Source organism: Embiotoca jacksoni, unplaced genomic scaffold (assembly GCF_022577435.1).
Source record: "Embiotoca jacksoni isolate LCO1_2020_lvr unplaced genomic scaffold, fEmbJac1.0.p SCAF_40, whole genome shotgun sequence".
Lineage (NCBI taxonomy): Eukaryota > Metazoa > Chordata > Actinopteri > Embiotocidae > Embiotoca > Embiotoca jacksoni.
In genome coordinates, this window is record NW_027185393.1 from 86,613 (window position 1) to 110,116 (window position 23,504).

At 39.6% G+C, this 23,504-nt stretch overlaps 1 protein-coding gene across 7 annotated transcripts in view; it reads left to right on the forward strand.

The window, feature by feature from the left end:
- The first annotated feature begins 690 nt into the window (after positions 1-690).
- exoc6 (exocyst complex component 6) overlaps positions 691-23,504 on the forward strand; it is a 65,016-nt gene continuing 42,202 nt past the window's right edge. For all 7 annotated transcript variants that reach the window (XM_069168595.1, XM_069168597.1, XM_069168600.1 and 4 more), the window contains exons 1-6: positions 691-816; positions 12,609-12,780; positions 14,220-14,267; positions 16,093-16,183; positions 18,946-18,991; positions 23,440-23,493. In XM_069168595.1, the coding sequence (XP_069024696.1) occupies positions 719-816; positions 12,609-12,780; positions 14,220-14,267; positions 16,093-16,183; positions 18,946-18,991; positions 23,440-23,493 (509 nt within the window). In that variant the 5' untranslated portion in view covers positions 691-718. The remainder of the gene's footprint in view (positions 817-12,608; positions 12,781-14,219; positions 14,268-16,092; positions 16,184-18,945; positions 18,992-23,439; positions 23,494-23,504) is intronic.

A 23,504-nucleotide genomic window follows, 5' to 3' on the forward strand; every position in this document is an offset into this window, starting at 1 on the left:
TCCCTTTTTTCAAAGGTTGACAATTTACTGACACAGCCCGGCACTAATCTGACTATATGTGCTTCATTGCTGTTCCATCAAATTCTGTGAAAATTGAAATTGTGAATTTTTACAACAAGCTCAATAATATCAGGGTTTACGGACTCATTTTTATAAGGCTGCAATTTTCTTTGTAATTAACAGTTTAAATTAGGCAGTTTTTCAAACTCACTCTGGTGATGTGGAGTATTAGATTTATTGTATTAAAAAAAAAAATCCCAAGTGTCTCTGATCCATAGAGCCCAGAGTTGTTCAGTTTGGTCTGTGCAGCTGGTATTAATCAATTAGGGGACATTTTTTAATGGTGGAAATTACAAAAAAAAAAAAAAATACCCAAGGGTTTGGATGGGTGTAACTTGACACTTTTAAGCAGGGTTAGTGCTTTAGTTATGAAGCAATTTGCTTGTATTATTGAAATTGTAACCAATTTCATGACAATATGTTTCTGCTTGGTTGATACAGCGAAAAACTAAGATGGTTTTACAAATCAGCTACTGTTATTTTTGAACAAATTTTGTTGCAAGCACCAAATTCATAAAACGTAAAGGATATGTGGAGGGTGGGGGGACCTGCCGTCACTGACGTCATTGCAGTTGTAGAGCGCCTCCCACAGGCCAGACCTCATACTGACCTGCCCTGTGTCGGAGCTGCAGTGAGTCGTAATATACACATAACAATCATGGCGGAGAATGAAACCCTGGAGTGTATAACGGAGCACGAGCGGATTTTGCAGGAAATCGAAAGCACCGACACGGCGTGTGTCGGTCCTACTCTTCGGTAAGAACATACGGTTTCTTTGAGATGCCCCTTAACGATTATAACGTTTCTGCGTTTGGTTGCGTGTCCCAAAAATATCAGACCTATTGTTCCAAGACCTAGCTTAGCTGCCCTAGCCACCGGCAGGCTAACGTTAGCAATTTCAGTCTACAGGCTTATAATGGTGTTGAAATGAGGAGTGAGGCTAGCTGGCTTGTTAGCGAGCAGGCTAACATTTCTCTTCCGTTTGAGTCCATTTTGACACTGCTGTAGATTAATGTGGGATTTCCCCGGGCTCATGTGTTAATGATGGACGACTGGTGACCTGTCAAAAAACGAAAACACAATTTGTGGGTGTGGCTGTGGCACTTCACATCTTGATATGCAGCTGGTGTTAGCCAGGGGCTAATTGTAACAATATCCGCTAGTTGTTGGACAGTAATAATAAAATAAATGCTTCTGACAGACCGTGTTACAGTCAGTCATCTGGACCTCCCTTTTTTGTTGTTGTTGTTGTTGTTGTTACGTTGTGCTGTGGCCAAAAGAAGCTCGATAGCTCGGATGCTGAATCGCTCAAGCTAATGCACTGCTTGGATGTATTAAGTAGCTAAATTAAGCTAAGTCCGCAATGAATGACAGCAGGATGACGAACCATTTACAGCCTCCTCTCACATATACCTGTTCTGCAGACATGCCTGTCGGCCCTGATTGTTTTTCCTGCTTACCTGGAGGAAACCACTGAATAATATGTGCCCTCAAGGGGAAACACTACGTTGCTCTCAGCTCGTTCCGGTTTCATTGATTCCTTTCATGATGTTAACGGCACTTTCCTTCTAACAGCACAACCAATGCGTTTAAGGGTTACATGTTCAAAAATGAAAAGTAATTCCCCCTTTACCTGATTGTAAGCCCCTACCTAACAAACTTTGTTTAACAGACAACACTTTTCTGAGTCCTACCAATTTAGACTATCATACTTTAGCCATCCACAAGCCTTTTGGATTTCCACTTTGGGACCTATTTCTGATCGTGTGTTTTTTCCTGCCTGTAGTGAAATGTCCAGCTTAACCCTAAATTTATAAAATTAGCATCACTCTTGAATGGAATCATTATTTGAAATCTTTGATACTGTCCGTTGAACCCTGGCAAAGGGAACGTTGCAGATGTGCAGATTTTTATTAGTGATGAACATCTCGCTGTCAGTGAATTGACCTAATGTGGAAGTCACATTAAACCGACTGTATCTGCCCTACTTCCTGGTAGCAGCTTCAGGGTTGAATGCAAGTCAGATATTATGTTCATTTGTTTATATTTGTATATGACGTCACTCTTGGACTGGTACAACAAAACCTATCTGGAGACACGCCATCACGTACACTTTCATGCTTTTTCAATCATGTATTAAACAGAGGTCAAATTAACTATGATGAAGTTATAGTCCATTTGTTATTCACACAGTTATTACTGATTCAGTGATGATTTTATTATCATAGATTGTGAAGGTAAACAGAAACACCTTTTCATTTTCCAGTCCACAACTATAACATCAAAGTAGCTACAGTAAAGAACAGGTATCAACCACAATAAAATAAAAAAAAAAAAAAGCATTTCCAGTAGAAAATGCAAAGTGTGAATGCAAAAAAAAGCAGAATATTGAAAAAAGTATAAATGGCAGAAAAAAGATAGAATAGCATAAATGTCCTCAAAAAGCTGAATAGCTTGATAGTTGAAATCGCTTGAAGTAGTAGTAGTTCGCGACCAAAAGACGTACGGAAGAAGTCAGAATAAATAGACAATAATAAAGTTGAAGGAAAGCTTGAAGCATTCACAAAGGTAGCAGATGTTTACTGCTGGTTCCTTTCAGGGTTTCCCCTATATGACTTTAACAGTGGCAGTCTGCTGCTGCTAAAATGTATCTGCCTCTGCAGGATTTTGTTTATTGATTCATTTCACTATCTTATCTCTTTTAAAAAAACTAATGCTACATTACTTTGTGCTGCAAACACTTCATATCGCATATTCACACAACGTGCGAGGAAAGCATATAAAAGAGAAACTTTGCACTCAGCTGATAATGAGAGCAAAGCAAATTATAACAACGAGCACAGGATAGTCATCGACAATTAAGCGAGTCGAGGTGACTATGTTTTCTGGATAATTATTTACAAAGGCAAAACCAGTCCTTCAACTTCACGTGTGCATGGTACAGTAACTTTACAGCAAAGACACTCATTTGATCATACACAGGTGTGTAAATTGACCTGAATATGAAGCTTGTGTAGTAAATTATTTTCCCCAAAAATGATCTACTACAAGCTTGGATATTATTTTTGTGGGTGGTGTGAAGTTTGCACGTGCTTTTACACACAAAAACCTTTTGTAAATCAGGCCATAAGTCTCGTATTATAACCAAGAGGAGATCATTGATGTGTCAGGTAATTTTAGTGAAACCCACACTGAATAAGGGTGAAGTTCTCAAATAATTTTTGAAGTATTTATCTTTTCTTCAGTGTTGCTCTTTGTAGATAGTCCATGCACCCTTTTTAAGAGCTGTGCATACAGACTTATCTGCTCGAGCTCAGGAGACGGCTCATTTTGATGGAAATTAGATTGTAGATTCGTGGTCTCCCCTTTCCATGGTAGGAATGCGACGTTGTTCGTGTTTTTAGCAACGTTTAATTGACGAAGTACTGATGTCAGAAGTTTAAATCTGCCACATTTTCCAACTTAACCGAAGTTGTGTCTCCTCGTCCTCCTGTCACATGAGTTTATTTGCTTTAACGTCACTGTGTGTCGTGAAGCTGCAGGACACTTTTGTTTTTGGCAAATGATTATCTTAAAAACGTGATTACCTCTGTTGTTGCATTGTGAACATTTACCTGCTGCTTGTTACAATCATTGATTGTCGGCCCCACCAACACTTCATGTTTTGGATCTCCACGCTGTCCTTTTCTCCATCTGCTCTCCTTTCACCTCCAACTGGTCAAGGCAGATGCTCGGCCCACCTCTGAGCCTGGTTCTGTTAACAGATGCTCCGCCCACCTTTGAGCCTGGTTCTGTTAACAGATGCTCCGCCCACCTCTGAGCCTGGTTCTGTTAACAGATGCTCCGCCCACCTTTGAGCCTGGTTCTATCGGAGGTTTCTTCCTGTTAAGAGAGAGTTTTTTCTTCCCTCTGTTGGAGGTTTTTCTCCCTTTTAAAGAGGAGTTTTTCCCTCTTAGCTTATGTGGGAATTGTTGAATTATTGGGTTTCTCTGTATAATATTGTAAAGTCTTGCTGTAAGGACTTTAATGTGTTAAGTGCCATGAAATAACCTGTGTTGTGATTTGGTGCTATATAAATTGAATTGAATTCTTATTATCTGGTCAGCGCAGTTTACTCACAGGTGTAAATTGACCTGGATAGGAAACGTCCCTAGTAAAAAAAATAATACAACGCAAATTTTTAAAGAGATGACACGGAGTCGTCACCTCCTCTCGTCTCCTCTGCAGCGGCGCTCCTCTTTTAACGGTGGCATACTGCCACCACTAAATGCATAGGGACACAATGGATCTCATGTTGGAATCTGCAATACTCAGTTTGAAAAAATATTCAATGACTTCAGTCTTTTTAAGTGTAGTGTCACCAAAACCACTCCACATGTCAATAGTATTTGCAAAAATGAGCTAACTAAGCATTGTAGTCATGACCAACAGGAAGCCATTGATGTGTCAGGGTTTTTCCAGAGGACGGTATGCTCCCGATCATGTGCACACACATTCACGGGTCCTGTGCCATTGATCGGCTCAAGCAAACCCTTTTTTTAAATTTTTTAATGTATTTTAGAAGTTGTGATCAGCTTTACCCTACCACTGTATCGCCCCGCTGAACTACACTGAATGAAACAAGATACTCTGTTATTGACCTCGTTCCTCTGCACCTGTTTCATTTCACTAAAAGGTCGTACTAATTTCTGTCTTGTTGCTCTCGAACGCTCTCTTGTCCACAACGGGGCGGAGCTGTGCCTTCGTGGGCGGACACAGGTGAACATTATTGTCCTGGCTTTACTAAACTGACATTGGTAAGGGCAGGTAATCAAACATAATATATAATATTGTGGTGCCTCCCTGTGATGCGTATCAACCCTATAACTTTGAGGCTATTTTCAGGATAATTCCACCACCTTCAGTTTAGGCTCTTATCTTGTTCATTACAAGGGCTTACCATTCCTGCTGCATCTTTAGGTTAAGGCTATCCCGATCTTCCATCCTTTGATATACTGTAATACTTTCATATTTTGTATATTAGCCTTTGTATTAAAGGAAAAAAAAAATCCTCTTATAAAATTGTTCTGTATTTACATGTATATCAATCTCAATCTTGGCAGTAGCAATATTTGTTCATAATTGGCAGTATCTGATTATATCAAAAACCATGATGATGAGACACTATGAATTAGTAGTTTGAAAAATGATGCCCTTATACCCAACAGCAATACGTGTCATTGTTTTATTCAGTGAAGACTTTTGACTGCAACTTTTGAAAAGTAAACACAGTTGTAGTGTAGTTTTATAGTTTAATGTCTGTTGAGTTCCTTCCTCTGCTCACAGGTGTGCTTGATTGGTCATTTCCTTGTCTGCTCTTCCCTACTTTTTTGGTTTCTTGCTTACTTTCACCCCACTCTGCTAAACAGTATTTATTCATGTTTTTAAAAAAAAATAGTTTGTGGGTGTTTATTTTAACAGTGATTTGCCAGGAAAGAGAGCAGAGGAATGACATGCAGCGAAGGTCCTGAACCGGACACTCGCTGCTAATGAATGTGACATTTAATAACTCTGCTATCAGGACGCCCAGCAAATGTACTTTTTTAAATTTATTTTTTTACTTTTCATACAAATTTAAATGTAATGTCAGCCCTTTAAAATGATGCCATTTAAATGCATCGGGATTTGCTGAAATACCACATCCACACGCTGCAGTAACTGAGTGCCAAACTAGCATTTACCGACAGCCTGTGAGACATTTAGGGAACTGTCCTGGCTCCTAAATGGTGGAATGAGCTCCCCAACGACATCAGGACAGCGGAAACTCTGTACATCTTCTGCCGCAAATTAAAAACACACCTCTTCCGACTTTACCTTGAATAGTAGAACTTTAGTAGCTTAAAATGGCACTTACTGATAGCACTTTGTAGTTTGGCTTTCTTGAAGAAATTGTATTTTCTTGATTCTTGTTGTTCTGGGTTTTGTACCCGCATGGTTGAAATGCACTTATTGTAAGTCGCTTTGGATAAAAGTGTCAGATAAATTAAATGTAATGTAATGTAACATCAGTAAATTGAATAGAATCTAATGCGATTCTGAATGTGAAATGTTTAGGCATGCATCCGTTAATTGTAGTGTCTACTGATATACTGTATATGAGGCATTTTGGGGGACATCAGAAAAAATAACCTGAGTTACACTCTGCCCCTCTAAACTATGAGTCCCTGCACACACATCAGTGGGAAACGCTGAGATCTTTCAGAAATGATGGAGATCTAAGAAATTAGTAAAGATTCTTGTCTGTTGGTGCTAGATCTGTCATCATAATTTGATTATTTTGGTGTACAAATATGTGGCTGTTACCATTCCCAAGGTCCCATATTTATGCAGTGATGAGTTTGTGGGTAGTTCAAGGAGAAGAATGTCAAGCTATATTCAGAGTGGAACCATAATTACATGTGACAACTAAAAAAACTATTTTCTCTTCAACGCCTCATCACACAGATGGCACTGGTATTTTTGGACAGCTCAATTATTTGGTTGTCTACCCACCCCCCACTCCATGCAAATACGAAGGGATATGAATTCACAGACAATAATTATCAGGCAGGATTAAAACCCTCCTGTATGAAGTTAGGGTTCTTCTTTAACTAGTCAGCTTCATCAAAATGTGTGGCTGAAATTTTTAAATGCCCCTGTAAATATTGTCCTTCCTATCAAAGGCAGCGTTTCTTGAAAACATAATTTTCTTTGGGAGTCCTTTAAAACACACGTATGTGTTATTATAATATTAAGCATTTCCCTTGAAAGGTTTGAAACATAACATACACATAATTTAAACTTAAGTTTGTACTGGTTGTGTCCAGACTGGTTGTATATTGCCGCCTTAAGTGATTATGGTACATTTAATAAAATGTAGTTTATTTGCCTGCGTGGCGCATGTTGTCATTTCATTTTGCTGTCCTCCATATTAACAGATGAGAGCACTCGCTCTTGCATCCCACGCCGTGTGTGTGCACTGTAAAGTTTAAAAAAATAATTTAAACCAATTTGCTTTAAATCTATGTTTTGGGTCTGCGGGTTTCAGTAGACGTTGTAGTGACACTTGGAAGTCTCGGGAACTTTGCTTACTTTAGCACTTAGCTGCCCTGTGGTCACTTGCCGACATACAAACCTTATCATTGTGAGCGAAATGCTATGTGGGGATTCACTGTCTGCTCGGTGCTTCACTCTAATGATTGTGCTCAGCTGTGGTCGACTTATCTGCTAGCTTTAACTAGCAGAGATTGTGCTGCACCTCTCTTTTTTTGAAGGACTTTCACACAGAACTTTTTGAAGTCTGTAGTCGTCTTTGCTTGTTTCTCCTGTTTGCATCGTAGCATTTAATCTCACAGCACCACACAGTTTTACTGGGCAAAGGTCCAGAACCTTGTAAGCACACATTACAACCAGGCATCAGTAAAAAAACAGGGAAAAGTAGCAAGAACGATAGGCGCATGCATGCATCAATTTTATATATGTTAATGACGACTGTAATAGGCAAAAAAAATACGCTCAATCCATAGTGTTATTTAAATTTTACCTAAAAAAATTCCAGTTCTCACTGAATTTTAATATTACAATAAAGAAATTATAACTGTTACTTTAATATATTTTACTATACCACAAAATGCTTAGCAATACGTCTGTGAAGGTTCCCAGTCATGGTCAATCTAATGTTTGTCAATGTCCCGTTCTTTTTGTTTTTTTAGTTACTTGAAGACGTTTCGCTTCTTGTCCGAAAGGCTTCTTTAGTTCTGGCCTTTAAAGAAGCATTTTGGTGAATTTATGGTTGACACGATTGTCTGACCACGTTGTTGGTGTGTTGTATGGTTGTTTTGATGAAGTTTCTTAATTTTTTTATTTTTACTTATTTATTTGTTTAATTAGTTTTTTCTTACTGGTCTTTCTTTGTCAGTTGCATGGTTTAATTATTTATTTATTATGGGATTTGTTTCTCTTTGCTGTAAAAAAAAAATGCCTTAATAAAATATTTAAGTATATATATAAAAAAGAAGTCTTTTGGATGAGAGGTTAATTCTCTTCAAGAAACTAAAAGAAGTCCTGCTGTCTTTGGATAAAATGTAATATAACACAAAATTTGTGTTGTTCAGTATACTAAATGACTGAAGGCAACTGTCCTGAGTTTTGCTGCCACTGTGGAAATACATTTGAGATGAGTGAAAACGAGTTCACAGCGTTCTTGCGGCAGGGAGAAAACCTGTCGAATTCCAGCTGTCACAGATGATGAAATTCACACTGGAGATGTTCAAAAATGACCAAATAGCTCACGCTCATTTAAGAAATACTGCATACTGTATATCTAAAATTTCTGAATGTAGCATTTCACTTCAGTCTCACTAGATGGAGCTTTTACTCCTCAAATAAAGCTGAAATGTTTGACAATGTCAGGAGGGCCGGCCATTGACTTAGAGATTTTGTTTGTCTGGGAACCTCATTCATCATTTCCAATGGAGAGTCACTGTCTGCTCAGAGACACATGCACAGCAACTACTGATAGACATGTTTGAGGCTGCAGCTATTATTATATTTAACACACTGGGTAATTTGCTAGTTTCAGAGTTAAAACTACTGGACATTTTTCACATGTTGTCCCTGCTATCTGCTTTACTGTGTCTAATAAATATATACGCATTCTTTGAACCTTTACTAAAAATACATACATAAATAGTTTACAACAAAACTGAGTAGAACCAATAACCCCAATATCAATAAAATGTTAACTTGTATATAATATTTGTGTTATTTCAACCTAGATTGTGAAACTTTTACGTACAATATGAATTATCATCAGTTGAGTGTCCAACATAACATTTTTCCCCACTGGCCCACTCTGTCGGTAGGTTACCGTTTTACTGTCTGGTTCACTGGTGGTTCACCAAGACAAGAAAATAACCCCTCTCATAAACCCCTATTTAATTGCAAATAGACCAAAGACGACATATCAAATGTTGGAATGGAGAAATTGTATTGTTTTATGTAAAGATTTTGAATTTGATGCCAGCAACACATCTCAATAAAGTTGGGACAGGAGTATGTTTACTACTGTTTTGCATTTCCTCTTCTTTTTACAACACTGTACATTTTTGGGAACTGAGGAGACCAGCTGTTGGAGTTTTGGAAGTGAAAAGTTGTCCCAAACGCATCCTTTTTAGTGTGGCTACCCATTTTATTTAAACGATCTTAAAAAAAAAGCTTAAAAAAAGACCCCAAAAACATCAGTATATTACATGTATTGATATTGAGATTAATCATCGAAACCTTATAAATTCAAACACATTGTATCAAAGAAATGCTGCTGACTCTAATACAACGTTAGCGACTCGAAATGTCCAGAAACTATACACCCAAGATCATTTATCACCGTCGCTGAGTTGTGATTTCTGTTGTTCACTTTAAGTTTTTCTACAGTGACTGTTGAAGTTAAGCTATTACAACAATTTGAAGGGGAATTGCAAATATATTATTTATTTTGTGTGTTCTAGTTTTTGTACAATGATTCTCTAAGTGGAATTGATTAAAAGTGATGTAAAATATTTTCGTTTGTTTACTTTTATTCTTAAAGTTTGTTTACTTTCTATTATAAAATTCTGCATTAGGGAACAGCTTGACTGCAGGCATTTTTTTTTCTTAGGACAATGCAAATCTTCTTGAAGTGTGCACAGTTCAGCTGTTTTATCTAGAAAAATACCCGTATCAGATTGGGACTTGATATTGGCAGATATTGAATAGTCAATGATTTGGATGGGGGGGTAAAAAACTTCATTAGTACATCTGCACCAGCAGCTAATAGTTAGCATGGGAGCTAGCCGTTTAGCCTGCTCGCATCAGGGAGCTGCTGGTTACATTACATTACATTTATCCAAAGCGACTTACAATAAGTACATTTCAACCATGAGGGTACAAATTCAGAACAACAACAATCAAGAAAGTAAAATTTTCTTCAAGATAGCCAAACTTCAAAGTGCTATAAGTAAGTGCCATTTTAAGTGCTACTATTCAAGGTAAAGTCTGAAGAGGTGTGCTTTTAGTTTGCGGTGGAAGATGTACAGACTTTCTGCTGTCCTGATGTCGTTGGGGAGCTCATTCCACCATTTAGGAACCAGGACCGCAAACAGCCCTGATTTTGTTGAGTGTTTAGCTCACAGTGAGGGAACAACAAGCTGATTGGTAGATGCAGAGCGGACCATGTCCTGGATGTAGACTAGACCCGATCTGTTCGCAGCATGGTACGCAAGTACCAATGTTTTGAAACGGATGCGGGCAGCTACTGGTAACCAGTGAAGGGAGCGGAGGAGCGGAGTAGTGTGAGTGAATTTAGGAGGTTAAAGACTAGTCGAGCTGCGGCATTCTGGATGAGCTGCAGAGGACGAATGGCACTCACAGGTAGACCTGCCAGGAGGGAGTTACAATAGTCTAGGTGTGAGATGACCAGAGCCTGGACCAGAACCTGCGTTGAATCAAACAGTAGCCAAAAGTGGCCGGTTTTTCAGTCACAGTAAATAAATCCCCATGTTCAATGCCGCCACCAACTGGTGACTTATTAACTTCCTGCAAACTGCTAATACTGTGCAGTTTTTTTGTCCGACTGGCTGTTAATTGGAGGCAACAACTACATCAACACTTTGGGCCCAAGATGAGCCGGGTCCTTTAGGATTTAAGCACCAGTGGTTATGCTTTTATTCAAGTTTTTTTTTTTTACCAATAATAATACTGAAGTAAACGCAGGACTGCATTGTTTTCATAAAATATGCATATGGCAAAAAAAGGCACGCACAACTTGTGCATCAGGAAAACGGAATGCGGGCACGGTTGTGACGAAATTTCGTATCGTGGGTAAACGAATGTGTTTCAGCCGTACGCCATCATAAGCGCTGATACTGTCCTGCTCTTGCTGATTCGGTTTGTTTCAAATTTAGTTACTCCTCTGCCTCCTTAAGTGATTATGGTATGTAACCCACATTAGTTTTACCAGCAACTAAAGAGTTATCTCACACATGCAATACTGACGTTTACCAGAGAGGCGCTCTCGTGCACGTCGGGAGATCAAGTCTTCTCCCGGGAGACTACCCTTTACGCCTCCAATGAAACAGCAGGTCATGATCTACACCACTGAAGAATCTCATTTGGTTGATTTTTGCTCACTGCTTTTGAGGAGCTTTATTTATTTGATTGTTAACCAGATCGACTCCGAAGGAAGAAGTTTCTTTAAGTCTGAGAAGAATCTCCGGTGAGTGACGAATGCGTTGCTCACAGTTAGCCGTTGCTGTAGAGCTACAAAGGAGGACAGTTGTAACAGTTGTTTAGTTGGGCTAAAGATACCAATCAGGAGAGAAGAGAAAAAAAACAGTCGGAGATAAATATTAATTTGTTGATGAATATTATTTTACGTGGTTGATATCTGTGATTGTGGAGCTACATGTGCGCGACGGGGCTAGCTAAGTGCTGGGGGTTAATGCGTTGGGACCTGTTGAGGCGAGCGGGAACGATGATGTCATTTTCTTGTTTTTAGCCAGAAGTAAACGGTCAGATTGAGAACAGTGTTGAGTGTGTTGCTTAGTAACTGTGGACGTTTAAATAATGCCTGTTAAGTATAAGTGATAGATGCCACTGACACATGAGTACATGTGTGTGTGAAATATGTTGGTATGTTAATATTGACCATAGTGAATATTATTATATATATGTGTGTATACTATATTACTGGTCATTTACTGTTACACCAACAATACAGTTTAGAAATTACAGTACTGACATCGTATTCAATTCTGCTGCATGCAGATTGGTTTTTTTTTGTATGGATCTGTGATGGAGACAGCGATCCCCAGAAACCTCCACAGAGCGCTGGAGCTGAGTGACCCTGCGATCCCTGATCATCTTCACCGTGGGTGAAGCTGCATTTGGGCTTCTTGGATTCTCCTGCCGGAGCACCGACGAGCAAAAGATTCAGATAAGAGTTAGTCTGAGAGCCTCCAGACGTACACTACCGGGTAGTAGACTAAAAGACAATAGACTGAAACTGACTGACTGTGAGAGAAATACCGGTTGGGGTTATGATTTGAATTTGTTATTTTTCTTTTATGCTGTTCCCTTGATTTTCTGTGCGTGTTAATAACTATAATAAATTGCAGTTCAGTTCCTTGTTTTAAACTGCAAACATTTGCCATGTTTCATTCACTCCCAGAGCGACAGTCCTAAACTTAACACAGGAAATCTAGTGTGTTACATAGACTACAGGTACATTTAATAAAATGTAGTTTATTTGCCATGACTGTGGTAAGCCTAAATGAATTAGGATCACGATTTTGCACCATGAAAACCCCGATCATTAGCTGCCATAGTTAGCCAGCCCCCGGCTGTTGATGCAAGCCAAGCCAGTGCCGCTCCTATACTGCGAGCCAAAGCAGTATGGCCTTTCATGAGACTTACCTTTTTCTCCGTCTTGCTTACCCCTTTTTTTCTCTGTTCCTTCAACATCCTTGTTTCATCACTGTGTTTGTCTTTCTCAGGTCTATTTACGATGACCAGCCCAATGCTCACAAGCGCTTCATGGAAAAGCTGGATGCCAGGATAAGGAACCATGACCGTGAGATTGAAAAGATGTGCAATTTCCATCACCAAGGCTTTGTGGATGCTATCACAGAGCTCCTCAAAGTCCGCACTGATGCAGAGAAACTGATGGTAAGAGAGAATACTGCAAAGAAGACAGCAGGCCACAAAAGTCATAGATAAATATCAAAATACAATTGCCATGTTAAGATGACCACATAAAAAAGTTTTTTTTTTTTTTTTTGTCAGACAGCATACTAGTAATTTCCTTCATACCAGCTTTTCTTTCAACAATCTGCTCCAGAATTGCAGACATATTGGAAAAAACCCAAGGAGCCAGTTTCACTTTTTGTGCTCCAGGTGGTAATTCTGCAGTCACTGTTGGCCTGATGTGTGGTTGTGTCAGAAACAGTCCTTGGTTTTGGTGGACCACATCCAGAGGTGGTCTGAGTTCGGTTCCCTTCAGAGGGGTTTGAGTTGGAGTGTTCACGTGTGTGAAAAATGCTGACTAATCGCTCTGAGTTGGTTTCCATAATGGTCTCGGTTGACTTTCTGTGAACGTCACCTATATCTTTGCTGTCAATCATTCCTGCTCTGGGCCTGTACCATCGATGACTGAGTAAAAGAAACTGTGATTATGTAGTTTGTTTCCCTTTTGAAGCTTCACTGTTGAAAGGATTGTCATCAAAAACCTGACCGGTCAATTGGGTCATGGCTCTCAGTTGTGTGACTAGAGCCGAGAGTTCAAAAATCCCCATCCAGGATCGAGAAGTTTGTCACTGAGTCTTGTGAGAAAGAGTCTGTCACAAGCCATTAAACCTCATGAAAGGCCCAGTGCAATGACGATGGGTTCAGGTCCTCGCTCCCTGGTTAATCTGAATTTGCCTGCCTTTGTCCATGCTCCTTCATGGACAATGAGCTGATTACAAGGCTGAACAGCTGCTGCAAGGGAGGCAGAGGGAAAAGAGAGAGCATGAAGAGGGGGAGCGGAGAGAAAGTAAGGTTGGACAGACAAGTAACACCAAATATAACAGAACCCAGACCAAGTTATTCATACATTCTTAAATGGCAATAAAAACAAAGTTTCTCATACTTTTACTTTTAAGCAGAAGTTCCTTTGTCACAGAAACCATAAAACTCCAATGATGGATGAAGATTTTCACTACATCCACCTTAATCAGACTTTGAGATTATAGTTGCCGACCTACAAGATGTGTCCCTATTCATATTCTAAGAATTCAAATTGGTTGGTTTTATTTTGGGTTTTCAACGTGCAACAGTTGCATTTTTTCATAAGATTCGTCTACAAATCTTATAAAAAAACAAAACCCACCGATCTTCCAGTCCATCCCTCAATACTCTGTGGTTCCCTGCTCCAAGCGTATTAGTTTCTGAAGAAGTCCATTTTAAAAAAAAAAAAGAAAAGAAAAACACCTCACTGATTGTTAAATATCTAAATCGGATTATATTGTGTAATTTTTGAAGTGAAAGTTTTGGTACGAATTCAGAATAGAGGAGAACAACAAAAGGAGCTGTACAGTAAAAACTGATGTCTGTGTTTGTTTTCAAAGGGTCAAGTAACAGACACTAATCGGAGACTACAAGAAGCTGGGAGGGAGGTAAGTCTGTGTATTTGTGTATGCATGAATGTGTAGAAGACAAAGCAGTGCTTTTTGTTCTCGTCAGGACATACAGTGGGTACGGAAAGTATTCAGACCCCTTTAAATTTTTCACTCTTTGTTTCATTGCAGTCATTTGCTAAAATCAAAAAAGTTCATTTTATTTCTTATTAATGTACACTAAGCACCCCATCTTGACAGAAAAAAACAAATGTAGAAATTTGTGCAAATTTATTAAAAAAGAAAAACTGAAATATCACATGGTCATAAGTATTCAGACCCTTTGCTGTGACACTCATATTTAACTCACATGCTGTCCATTTCTTCTGATCCTCCTTGAGATGGTTCTACTCCTTCATTGGAGTCCAGCTGTGTTTAATTAAACTGATTGGACTTGATTAGGAAAGGCACACACCTGTCTATATAAGACCTTACAGCTCACAGTGCATGTCAGAGCAAATGAGAATCATGAGGTCGAAGGAACTGTCCAAGGAGCTCAAAGACAGAATTGTGGCAAGGCACAGATCTGGCCAAGGTTACAAAATAATTTCTGCAGCACTCAAGGTTCCTAAGAGCACAGTGGCCTCCATAATCCTTAAATGGAAGAAGTTTGGGACGACCAGAACTCTTCTTAGACCTGGCCGTCCAGCCAAACTGAGCAATCGTGGGAGAAGAGCCTTGGTGAGAGAGGTAAAGAAGAACCCAAAGATCACTGTGGCTGAGCTCCAGAGATGCAGTAGGGAGATGGGAGAAAGTTCCACAAAGTCAACTATCACTGCAGCCCTCCACCAGTCGGGGCTTTATGGCAGAGTGGCCTGACGGAAGCCTCTCCTCAGTGCAAGACATATGAAAGCCCGCATAGAGTTTGCCAAAAAACACATGAAGGACTCCCAGACTATGAGAAATAAGATTCTCTGGTCTGATGAGACCAAGACTGAACTTTTTGGCATTAATTCTAAGCGGTATGTGTGGAGAAAACCAGGCACTGCTCATCACCTGCCCAATACAATCCCAACAGTGAAACATGGTGGTGGCAGCATCATGCTATGGGGGTGTTTTTCAGCTGCAGGGACAGGACGACTGGTTGCAATTGAAGGAAAGATGAATGCGGCCAAGTACAGAGATATCCTGGAAGAAAACCTCTTCCAGAGTGCTCTGGACCTCAGACTGGGCCGAAGGTTCACCTTCCAACAAGACAATGACCCTAAGCACACAGCTAAAATAACAAAGGAGTGGCTTCGGAACAACTCTGTGATCATTCTTGACTGGCCCAGCCAGAGCCCTGACCTAAACCCAATTGAGCATCTCTGGAGAGACCTGAAAATGGCTGTCCACCAACGTTCACCATCCAACCTGACGGAACTGGAGAGGATCTGGAAGGAAGAATGGCAGAGGATCCCCAAATCCAGGTGTGAAAAGCTTGTTGCATCATTCCCAAGAAGACTCATGGCTGTACTAGCTCAAAAGGGTGCTTCTACTCAATACTGAGCAAAGGGTCTGAATACTTATGACCATGTGATATTTCAGTTTTTCTTTTTTAATAAATTTGCACAAATTTCTACATTTCTGTTTTTTTCTGTCAAGATGGGGTGCTGAGTGTACATTAATGAGAAATAAAATGAACTTTTTTGATTTTAGCAAATGGCTGCAATGAAACAAAGAGTGAAAAATTTAAAGGGGTCTGAATACTTTCCGTACCCACTGTATGCATGCTCATTAACTGCAAGGAGAGTTCTGTATTAGACATGACCGTTCTTTAACCCAGTAGTCATCAGTGGTGGCTCTTTCTCATTGTCTCCCTTTCATTGTGTGTTCCCTCCCCCAGGTGACAGCTCAGACAGAGGAGGTGATTCGCTGTCGGATCCAGCAGAGGAACATGGCTACCACTGTGGAGAAGCTCCAGCTCTGTATACCAGGTACTGCTGCTAGCTCTGTGTTAATGTGACGGTCACTTTAATTCTAGTGTTAATGCGGTGTTAGTGTTAGTTACCTGAGTAACCACAGGGTACCACTGGAGTCCTTATCCATATACTCCTGTTTTAATAAGACCAAGAGCCGTATTCATAGAGCTTCCTCGTTCAAAGAGTTACTTTTAACAACGGAAATTGATGAAAATTCATAGAATGATGACATTTTATAAGAATTTTCTCTTAAAGTTAACACTAGATCATGGTAAAGATGAAAGTTTTTCACAAACCATCTTAGCCCTGTATAGAGGCTTAAGAGTCACTTAAGACTTAAGGAGGAGAAAATGGCAGAAAGATAGAGGTAGGAGTGTAGCAGGCCTGTGCTACCGTGGGGGTTCCTCGTGGACACAGACGACCAGCTGAGTCACAAAGTTCGTTTTTAAGTTGCTTTATTTTCCCAGAGATACATTCCACTGCTCTTTGCTCTGGCGCTCTCCTGCCCTGCCTCCGAGCGTCCGTCCAGTCTCTTGTCTTCTCTCTCCTCTCCAGGTCCTGCTCACTTATATAGGAGAGAAAATCATCCTGATTTAGTTCCGCTGTGCCAATTATCCTTCTCCTGGCACCGTTCCCTGAACCACTCCCCCCCTCTCTCCCCCCCGCAGCTGAGCTAACCACACCCCGCCACCACAAGGAGAAATAATCTCCAAAAGCTAAATGACAAGTGAGTTAATGAAATGCTCCAGATTAGATTGTGCAGGGATAATGTTTGTGTCACATCCTCCACTCAATAACCCAGTAATGCAATAACAGCAGAAATGAAAGTGATCTCAATGTAAAGATATTTGGCAACTGGAAACATGTAACGGTGCAGCAGTTGATGACTTGGGTCTATCGAAACTTCCTGTCAGCTGAGTGATCACACAAACAATCACAGCACTTTCACAGCCTCATATTGTGATGCATTTAATTACATTTCCACTGGATGTCCACACCTTGGAGGCTCACAAAAAGAAATTCATGGGCATAGCGGGCGTTTCCAGTGTTGTTGGTGTAATTGATGGGACACTCATCCCTTAGAGAGGGACCATCCAGCTTGTTATCAGCACACAGTTCAAAAGCCAGCAACTGTGACAGTATAGGGGTGAATTAGCGCACATGGCATTGGTAGCTTGCACTTCTGGGGAGGCACCATCAATGCTGGATGATGTATACAGGTTTTGGAGAAATATATTGTGCAATCAAGAGAATGTTTTTTTTCAGGGAAGGCCGTTCTTATTTTACCAAAACAATGCCAAACCGCATTCTGCACGTTTTACAACAGCACGGCTCCGTAGTAGAAGAGCCCGGGTGTTAAACTGGCCTCCTGCTGTCCAGACTTGTCACTTATTGAAATCATTTGTAGCATCATTTAAATACAACAAAGGAGACCCCAAACTGTTGAGCAGCTGAAATCCTATATCAAGCACCCATGGGACAATATTTCACTTTAAAAGTTTCAGCAACTGATGTCCTCAGTTCCCAAACATTTACAGAGTGTTGTTAGAGGTTACAAGCAATGAGGTGATGCATGTAAACATGCCCTTGTCCCAATTTCTTGAGACGTGTTGCTGCCGTCAAATTCAAAATGAGCATATATTGTCCCGCCATGGAGCTGCATGTCTCTGCCCTGCGCTTGTCGTCTCCACCAACAGTTCTTCTCTTCTATCTCTATGCTGTCCTTTTCTCTCTCTGCTCTCCTCTCACCCCAACTGGTCGAGGCAGATGGCCGCCCACCCGAGCCTGGTTCTGTCGGAGGTTTCTTCTTGTTAAGAGGGAGTTTTTCCTTCCCTCTGTTTGAGGTTTTTCTCCCTTAAAGAGGAGTTTCTTCCCTCCTAGCTTATGTGGGAATTGTTGAATTATTGGGTTTCTCTGTATAATATTGTGAAGTCTTGCTGTAAGGACTTTAATGTGTTAAGTGCCATGAAATAACCTATGTTGTGATTTGGCGCTATATAAATAAAGTTGAATTGAAAGTTGAATGTTTTTCAGAAAACAATCAAATTCCTCAGTTTCAACATTTGATGGTCCATTTGGGTTTACGTGATTTGCAAATCATTGCATTATATTTTAATTTCCATTTTACACAGCATCCCAACTTTTTTTTGGAAAAGGGGAGTTGTAAAATATATGTAAAAGAATGTGTCAAACAAGCGAAACCACACCTCCTCACCAAGGGTAAAATTTCTGTCCTTTCTTGCTCAGTTACTCTGGCAATTTTCCTAAAGAACTCCTTGCTAGAAATTATTTGCCCAAGTTAGGAGCATCCCTGACAGCATTATCAGAATGTTTAAGAATACGGCCCCTGTTCTAAAGAAAATCTACCAAACCAGGAGATACAAACCACAAGTTCCAAAAATATTTGTTGGTACACACTGGTATAAATGCTTTCATAGATGGCACTTCAAGAGTTGAAACAGCATGAGGCTGCTGTTTATAATGGAACTGGGAGAGTAGTTAGATGTCATAGGTTTCAGAAATCATAGAAAAAATACTGAGTCACAGTATGGAGGCCTGCAACTCCGACTGAAACCACTGCTAACCTCATATATAATATTTTGTCTGATTTTGATTATTTTCCTTGGTTTGGGTTCTTTTCCCTAAACATGACATCAGACCTTTTTTCAGACTCTTTCTGTTCAAAGTTAAATTTGTCTTTTTTGGGAGGGGCGAAATTTTGTAAAATGCTTGAACCAATGAACTAATCCTGTTTCCTGTCATCGCTTCCTTTGCAGTGCTAGAAATGTACAGCAAACTAAAGGAGCAGTTGGAGTCCAGAAGGTAACCATCTCAAATACCATTTCATCACAATGTGACTTTAGTGCTATTAAATAAAAATAAAAAAATCACAGGGATTTGGAAATCTCTTTAAATTCTCAGGATTTTAATGAAAACTTTAGTACCATGCTACATCACAACTGGGCCTGGTCAGGTGTGCTCTATGTGCTTGTGTGAGGGAAAGCCAGACGGAGTGGTGTGTTAAATAGACTTGAACTTTAAAAACCCGTAGAAGCGAGTGCAGCTGTGTTTTCCCCTTTTTAAAACCTGGTATAGAATTCCTCTTTAAAGAGTGACTTAGCAGCTGAAAGTTATTATTATTTTTTTTTTTATCACTTTTGGTTTGTGGAAGGGTACTCTAAACATCACACCAAAACATTACTTTTTGGTGTGATGGCAGATGCACACTTCTGACTACAACCAACCACATCCCTCTGAGAAAGCTGGCTGTGGTCAGTGGTGAAAAGAGTTGAAACTCTGAATCACAGTGAAAAGACTGCTTTTGCTGGCAGATAATTCAATTACTTAAAAGTAAATGTGAGTGTAGTAAAACAACAGACAAAACTTAATATTTCTGTGTGCCGTTACTCGTGCTGAGAATTATGACCAAATATATCCAGTGCAGTATTTTTATGGTTTTTGGTGGTTTCACGTTATATCACGGTAAACCTTTGGCTTCACTGTTTGAAGGGCGCTACCGGTTGATAGCCTCAAATGTGATGACTGATGACTAATTGCATAAACTTGGAATTCCAACATATTTTTCTGCTGAACTGTTGGAGTCAGTAGTTAGTTTTGAAATCAGCAACAACAGTGGTGACTTGCCAGTCTTCATACATTTATAGATAGGCTTTTGATCCAGACAAATTTATTTAAAAACTCTTAAAAAAAATGGCAAGTAGCAGAAACAGCTCCCCTTGGTCTTCACTCTCCAGCTCTCTTTTCTGTTTTTGAATGTATCGATATGATGGAGCCTCTCACATGGTGGTTAAATTTTGTGAATGTACAATTATTAAATAGAAGTTGTTTATATCTCAGAAATTGCTGTATGCCATGATGCTTTGACCTGTTAAAGAGTTTCTTACTAACCATTAGTGAAAGTGGTACGCAGTTAATAGATACACTCAATACACTCCACACCGTCAGTGCTATTAGTTTGTATAGTCCGGTGCCTAATATGTAGTTACAGCAATTGTTTCGAAGTTGAATAGGTATGAAGGTATATGAAACATTTATGTTGTGTGGGAATTAAAAACTGCACTAACATTATACTTGTATTCTCATGTCCATATTTTTATATAAGCTGTTTAGGTGGCACTTTTCCAACACAAAAATAATAGAAATCAATCATCTTAGTCTCCAGACAGTCTCTAAAGTCATGCTCTGCTGTGCAAGTTTTGTTTGAACTTCATTTTCACCCGATGAACTCTATGTTTGGCCATATTTACATGCCTGCCTCTGTAAAGAGGGAAAGGGATTTCACTCTGGACAGGAAAATAATGACCCTTTTTCTTGTTCATTACTGTGTACCAAAGGAAGTGACTATTCATTGGCAGGATAATTGACCCTCAGTGTGCCCTTGTTCACAACAAGGTCCCCTCACTACCGGTCCACCATGGCCCTCAGCCAATCCAAGGCAATTAGACCATGCTTGCCACCTTTGGAGATTTGTGTGTGGAGTGTACTTTAAACCAGAATTACATGGCCTGTACCTTGTTGTATGATTTGGAATGAGCTTGTATGGTGCATATCAACTTTACTGCCGTGTTTTATGTGATGATGCTTAGGTAACATTCTGGTCAATGTCCTGCCACTTTCAACCTTTGTTTCATCTCTCCTTGTGCTCCGCACTGTGACAGACCTTTTCTGTGTACAGTTTATGAGAGTGCCCTCTGTTCATTTGTATACAAGACATTTTACACTCACTGACCGACCAATTAGATCCCCTCACAGCCTGCCTATCAGCCTAATGAGGGGAGCTCAGCACACTGACCTAACATTGAACCCTTGTGATTTGTGCACAGTATGAAAGATCACAAAATCTTGATAACGAAGGTTGCAGTTTGGTAAGCATTTTACAGTGTGTGTAGACTTAGATGTAGGTCTTAAATTCCCCTCCTATTCATGTATTTAAGCTTCCCTATTACATTGTGATCACTGCCTACGTCTGATCTACGAAGAAACACGGCATTCTCTTTCTCTCCCGCTCAATGCTCATGTGCTATTCAGGTGTTCTACATCGCTGGCTTTGGGCTGCCAGTCAAGATGGAGAGATCGAGGCAGTAGCGCACTGATGAAAGAACACTTTGAAGGGAAAAAAATGGCAGTGTTTTAATTATTCAGAAATTTTATTTTATACATTTTAATAAAATGTAATTTCACATAACCTAAATGTATATTTTAGGCCCATAGCCCTTCTTCCTAATGACATTTTGGCCCATCCTAACAAAGAATTTGGACACTGCTGCTTCAGATGCTCTCTGAAAGCATTGTCATTTTTCTCAGAACACCATCATGTATTTATTTTACACCTGTTACTGTGCTACTTGTTTTTGCCACTGTTATTGCTTTCTTGTTATTTACAAACCCTGGTTTCCTAAAAGGTCACAGTCACAGTTTTTAAATGTGCAGTGGAGGGATGGTGGCAAAAAGTGAATCGACATGTGCTGCTTGTTAGTACCATCAGATATATGATCTATTTTACAATCGAGCATGAAGGACTGACTGAGCTGGAACAAAAAATAGACAATTTACTATACAACAGGCTCACAAATCATTTTTTATCAGCTGGTGGTCATGGTGATTGATCAGAATGTGTTGGTATTATATGTATTACTACGAGTTTATAATTAATAATAAAAAGTTGTATTAAGACTATTCAGAAACATTTGTTAATGCAATACATTTTAAACAAACTGATAGCGTTGTTGTTTTTTAACAGAACAACTAGTACAGAAGTCAACAACCGTAAGTCTCAACCATAAATGTCCTCAGAGTGGAGGATTGCAGCCAAACCCACTGAGCTGTCTTCTAAAACCTGAAGAGCATTTTATGTACATTTTACACAGCATTTTAACTTTTTTTGTACTTCTGATTAATATACAAGTAAATAAACACATGAGCACGTACAGGATTGTGATTCGAGATGAGTCGACGCTGCAGTCATTTAACAAAAGACATCCTTTCACACTCAAGCCTAATTTTAATTAGCTGTCTAATAGAAATTTAAGTCATATTTCACATTTGCATTTAACACTGACACTATCTGAACACTAGAGTTCGTAATTCTCAACTTTACCTGTCAGGCTTGACTTGATCACGTCTCAGATTATCTAATTATTCTAGCAGGTTTGAGAGGGTCAGGCTCTGTGCTGCGGTGGATTAATGAACTTTGTGAGAGGTGGCTGCGGCTTTTCCACAGCTGTGGGTCTGATGTGTTTCAGAAATTACAAATGAGCTAAACTTAAAAATAAATAAAAATAAAAACAAAATAAACCCAAAAGTAGCCTTTGGGGAAACAAGTATCATGTAGATAGTTTGTGTTTGTTTTTTTTGTTTTTTTCAGTAAAGAGCTGCTTTATAGTCACGAGTTTTGTTTCCAGGTAAATCTCTTCTACTTTCTGTACAGTTCAGCTGCACATGGAAGAATAATGCAGACTATTTCTTTTCTGGTAAACAAAGGAAAACAAAAATATCCAAAACTAATGAACCTGCTGTAATGTGATAAACACAGGGACATGGCACTGCATTTAGTGTTTCTTTTGCTTATTCAGAGGGTGTCAGTTGAGTGGGTGGTCTTGGATGTATTTGCGTACACACTGCTAAATGTGGTCATGTGCATTCCGGACCATCTTCAACTGTCTTCGCAGACCTGATCTCAATCTGTTCTCATTGCATCCGGGGTACTTTGACCTATCCGCCTATGATCAGGAAGCATGTCAATGCCAAGATGAACAGACGATTATATGCAACTCCACACTTTTGCCTTCATTCAGTAGGCTATGTGCAGATCTATGAATATGCAAATAGTTCTTGGCTTTATATCCAAGCACCCTTACACCACTCCCCTGCTGCTCGAGCTGTCATTTCAATAATATAGAAAGCTCCACCCCTGAGTTGATGGGATTGATCCCGAAGGTATGCGACATATGAACTTCTGTCTGTCTAAATCCAAACAGAAATGCTCAGCTTTGACATTGACTGTTTTTTTGTTTGTGATATGGCTTCTAGCATATAAAAATAACTGTTTGGACTTACTGGAGGGGGTCTTTAAGAAGGAAGGGGGAATGATTACATTATTCAAGCCAAGTGTCTATGTTCAAATGGTCACCTGACTATTGTTTCAAGACTGACTTAAAAAAAAAAAAATTAACCTGTGGATTAATGGGTGTATTAAAATATGATAGCTGTGATTGCGTCCTAAGTGAAGCTATAATTTTTTGTCTCCACAGATATTATGCTGCGCTGAAAACCATGGAGCAGCTAGAGAAGATCTACATCCCAAGGTAGGACCATA